Source organism: Cucumis sativus, chromosome 7 (assembly GCF_000004075.3).
Source record: "Cucumis sativus cultivar 9930 chromosome 7, Cucumber_9930_V3, whole genome shotgun sequence".
NCBI classification, from domain to species: domain Eukaryota; kingdom Viridiplantae; phylum Streptophyta; class Magnoliopsida; order Cucurbitales; family Cucurbitaceae; genus Cucumis; species Cucumis sativus.
Genome location: NC_026661.2, coordinates 15,272,887 through 15,277,004, shown reverse-complemented (window position 1 = coordinate 15,277,004; position 4,118 = coordinate 15,272,887). Strand labels below are relative to the sequence as shown.

The 4,118-nt window shown below is 32.8% G+C and overlaps 1 protein-coding gene across 1 annotated transcript; it reads left to right on the top strand.

The window, feature by feature from the left end:
* Positions 1–675: 675 nt before the first annotated feature.
* Positions 676–3,861, top strand: LOC101211409 (uncharacterized protein At4g13200, chloroplastic). Its single transcript, XM_004139619.3, has 3 exons — positions 676–1,132; positions 1,949–2,103; positions 3,405–3,861. Exons 1-3 carry the CDS (start codon positions 937–939, stop codon positions 3,588–3,590), a joined length of 537 nt encoding a protein of 178 aa, XP_004139667.1. The 5' UTR covers positions 676–936; the 3' UTR covers positions 3,591–3,861.
* The last annotated feature ends 257 nt before the right edge of the window (positions 3,862–4,118 follow it).

The window sequence follows — 4,118 nt, the reverse complement described above, 5'->3', positions numbered from 1 at the left end:
GAATTTGAATCAACATTATTTTAAAAAAAATAAATTAAATAAAAAATAATATTTCAATTCAAATTTTAACGACATATGCTTAATAAAAACTATTGTATTATAGTTAGTAATTTTGTATCGAGACTTATGTTTATTTGATAATGTCAATATTTTACAACTATTTTTTATATTTTAATGAATTTTGTATATGATTTATGACGCTCTTACAAAAATAGCAAAAAAAATTATGATAATAGGACAAATGTTACTAAATTTTTTAAATTGCAAAAGTAGCAAATTTAAAAGCCGATAAACCTATGATTAGTGTTTGATAGCCCTCTGATAGCTATATGATTATCGTTTGATAGTCGTCTCATATCACTAATTTTGTCATTTTTTTTTTTTTTTTGTAAATGTTTTTGTCATAATATGATGAAGTTTTGTATGATTTATTTTATCTACTTAAATTATATTTAAACTATAAAAATTATTAGAAAAAATAAGAAAAGAAACGGATTTGAAACAAATTTCTAATTGTGTTTTTTGTTAGGAAAAAAGAAAAAGAAGAGCATATTTTGGAGGTAAAATGATTATGAAAGGGTAAGTTAAAAAACAGAATGCAATGATTAAAACGATAATGATGAGTTCTAGTAGACAAAGTAGTAAATGTGAAAGCATCTCCAACGTTTTTAGCACAGAAAACTTTCCATTTACTTAGGCTACCAATTTCCAGTCTATGAAAGTGGGAATTGGGTAAGCCGAACAAGGAATGAAGCAAAAATAGGGTCGGTTCTGAGTCATTGTCATTGCATATCTCAAATCTACAATGCAAAATTTCCATTTTTATTTCCCCCCACCGAAGATCTTTCTTTTATAAATTCCTGTTTGGCTCTCAAGAAAACTTGCGAGAAACTCTGAGAAAGTGACGCCGTGTAGTTTTCCATTCCATCGCACAATATGAGTAGTGGGGTTACATCTTCTGTTTCCCAATCTCCTTTTTCACTTGTGACCACTAAACCAAAAATTACCCATTATTCACCTCCATCTCTCCTTCTATTTCGCTCCTCTTCCACTCCTTCAAATCTCAAATTTCGTGGAATTTCACATTTTCAACCCAATGGGCCTTCCAGATTCTTAGCTCGTTGCAGCTCTGGTACCTTTATTCTTTGCCTCCTTTGTTTTTGTTTTCCAATCTCTTGTTACTTATTTATGGGATTTCACGATGGTGTTTGTGGTGAATCTGTTATTAATTCTGATATTTGAGTGAATCTCTGCGTATCTGTTTGTCTTTTTTTTGGATTTCGTAAAACAATATTGGTTTTACTTCTCGTTCGAAGCTATCTGATTCTATGACTACAAACTGTTTGATCTATTGTCAATGGTTTTATTGAGTGTCAAGTTGGCCTAATTTTGTTATGATTAGTTTTCTTCAACTCACTGCATTAAGAGCTAATTTGTTTGTTAGGCTAGGATTTCATTTTCCTTGAACTTAAATCTGAAATTTGGCCAAATTATGAAACTTCTGCTTCTAATGACGTGGAGGAGGAAAAATGATACTCTTTGCTTTTTGGTGAAAACTTGGAGGTTTGATGAATAATTGGTATGGATTGAGGAAGAATCTGCTGAAGGACCGAATAGATCTTAACTTCTTGTATTTAGGCCTTTAACCATAGTTTTGCCTCTGATTTCAATGAGAGCTTGCTCAATAAGAGTTCATTCAATGGAATCTGTATGCAATGGAATACTCATATGCCCTTTCCATAGAATTATTCATTCTCTGTATCAGCCTTATGCAAATTGATGTTATAAGAAAGGAGGAAAGATAGACAACTTTAAGAAGATGATATTGATCTCGTAGGAGAAGAGAATCCAACAGACACTGTGGAAAAAGCCTTTTTATATCTGTGATATAGATCTTCTAGTTTTGTTACTTTTATCAAGAATCTAATGATCTGGCTGTGTGATGCAGGTGATGGTGACAGCAGGACCGTTCTAGATGCTTTTTTTTTAGGAAAAGCTTTGGCGGAAGCCTTAACTGAGCGAATCGAGTCAACAATTGGAGAGGTTTTGAGTGGGATTGGTAGGCTGCAAGCTGAACAACAAAAACAAATTACTGATTTCCAGGTAGGGTGGACCAAAGTTATTGATAGACTTAGATGACTGATATAAGGGATTCTGATTCTTGTTTCCTTCCCATTTCTGTTGTTGATAGCTAATCATCATCATTATTAATACTGTATTTCATCTAATCAGATGATAACAAGCTCATGTTCCTTCACTTCCACCTATCAAAGATCTTTTGCTTCTTTTCCTATTAGCCAGTGTTATCCCTGCTGCAATGCCAGTTTATTTCCATTTTCTTTTGAAATATGATGGCATAAATTTGCGTAGAACTTCCTAATGTTGTTTTTAAGTTACTACATTGAGATCTCTAAAGATGGTTTGGCTGGGAACAGAGTCATCGAAAATTCATGGCTGTTGTTTCTGGAATGTTTTCTATCTTGGATATTAGCTTATGAAATTAACTACTTTGAGTCATAAGTCTCTGATGAAACTGCTGTGGGTTAGGCCTGGATTGAAGCTTTTTCATGTACCTACTGAAACCATGCTGCAGACCTTGTCATGGTGGTTCATGTTTTTTGAGATAAATCTTTGTACATTTCTTTCTTTAATCTAGTCAATTTTAACTTTAAACTTACTGTGATCTAAACTTTAATTTTGTTTTCATTTCTTGTGGAAGTTTTCTGTGACCATAATCATTATGGTTGGATGCGTTTCCGATTGTGTGTGCACATTTTGATTACACTTAGATATTACATTTTTTGTTTGGAGCTTGGCATTTGATTGCTAATCTTCGGTGCTTTCTTACCCATTTGATCTTCTGGTTAGGTTTCAGTAGTTTTATGGTTGGGATTTTGGCAATTTTTGGGGTTAATGGTGAGTGTTTTTTGGGTTGAATTTTCTGTTATCTGTTGGTAAATCCTCTTAGTTTTAATGAGTTATTAACTGTCCTTTACGTTCAGTTTAGTTTCAAGTTAAAAGTCAGCCTAAGGAGACAAGAATGAAGTGTAAGAAATGATGAAAATTTCCCTTTCAACATTTTCAATTTCCTTGCAAACTAAATTGGAATGGATGAGGTGAATGAATCTCAATATCAGGGGTGCGGGGTTACATACTATCTTGTGGGGGCTTTGGGGTGGGAGAAATAACAAAATCTTCAGAGAACTTGAATGTTTTTAAAACAATATTTGGTACCTTATTAGATTGTTTCGAATCTCACCGAGTCTTTGTTTCTAAGCGCTTTTGTAATTATTCGTCAAGTCTTATTTCTGGATGATGGGTGAAGTTTAAAGGCACTCTTTTATGTTCTCTTCTTTTCTGTCTATACTGAAAATAACTTGCTCGTACTTAAAATGAGCTTTCAGGATGAAGTGATAGAAAGAGCTAAAAAGGCCAAAGAAAAAGCAGCACGTGATTCCAAAGAAGTACAAGGACCTGTTTCCTCTTCAGTAATATCGCCTAAAATCGAAGTTTTTTCGTCTCCAACTTCTTCAAGTCCGGATGCAGATTCAGAAAGTGTTGTGAATCAGGATCCTTCCCTTGGTGAATAAGAGTAATGGTCATTATGTCAATTTCTCTTGGTTATAGACTTATAGGGAATGTAACCTATTTACCAATGGTGATATTTAAGTTATTTGGCTTTGAAATCATATAGTAATTACCTTATTTAGGGTTGTGTCTATTACATATCTTATGAGTTTCTTGACATCGAATATTGTTAGATCGAACAACCTGATCTGTTTAGCAAGATTATTATGGGTTTGAAATTAGAGGAACCTGATTTCTGGGTTTGAAATTAGATGGTTTGACGTTTGAAGCCAAGGGTATGTTTGATCGCTTAGAACGGAAATGGAAACCAAATTTATGGGTTTTAAATATATATTTTTTTATTTTAAAAAATATTTTTTAAATATTGAATGACTTAAATTTTAGGAAAAATTACCCTCATTTCCTACCTCATGAATCATAACATTTTCTTTCATCTAAGCAGATAGGGTAGTTCAATTATTTGGCTGATTTGTGTGGTGGATCTTCTCAAAGTTTGATTATTTGTTGATTTTAATTTTGAATAGAACAAT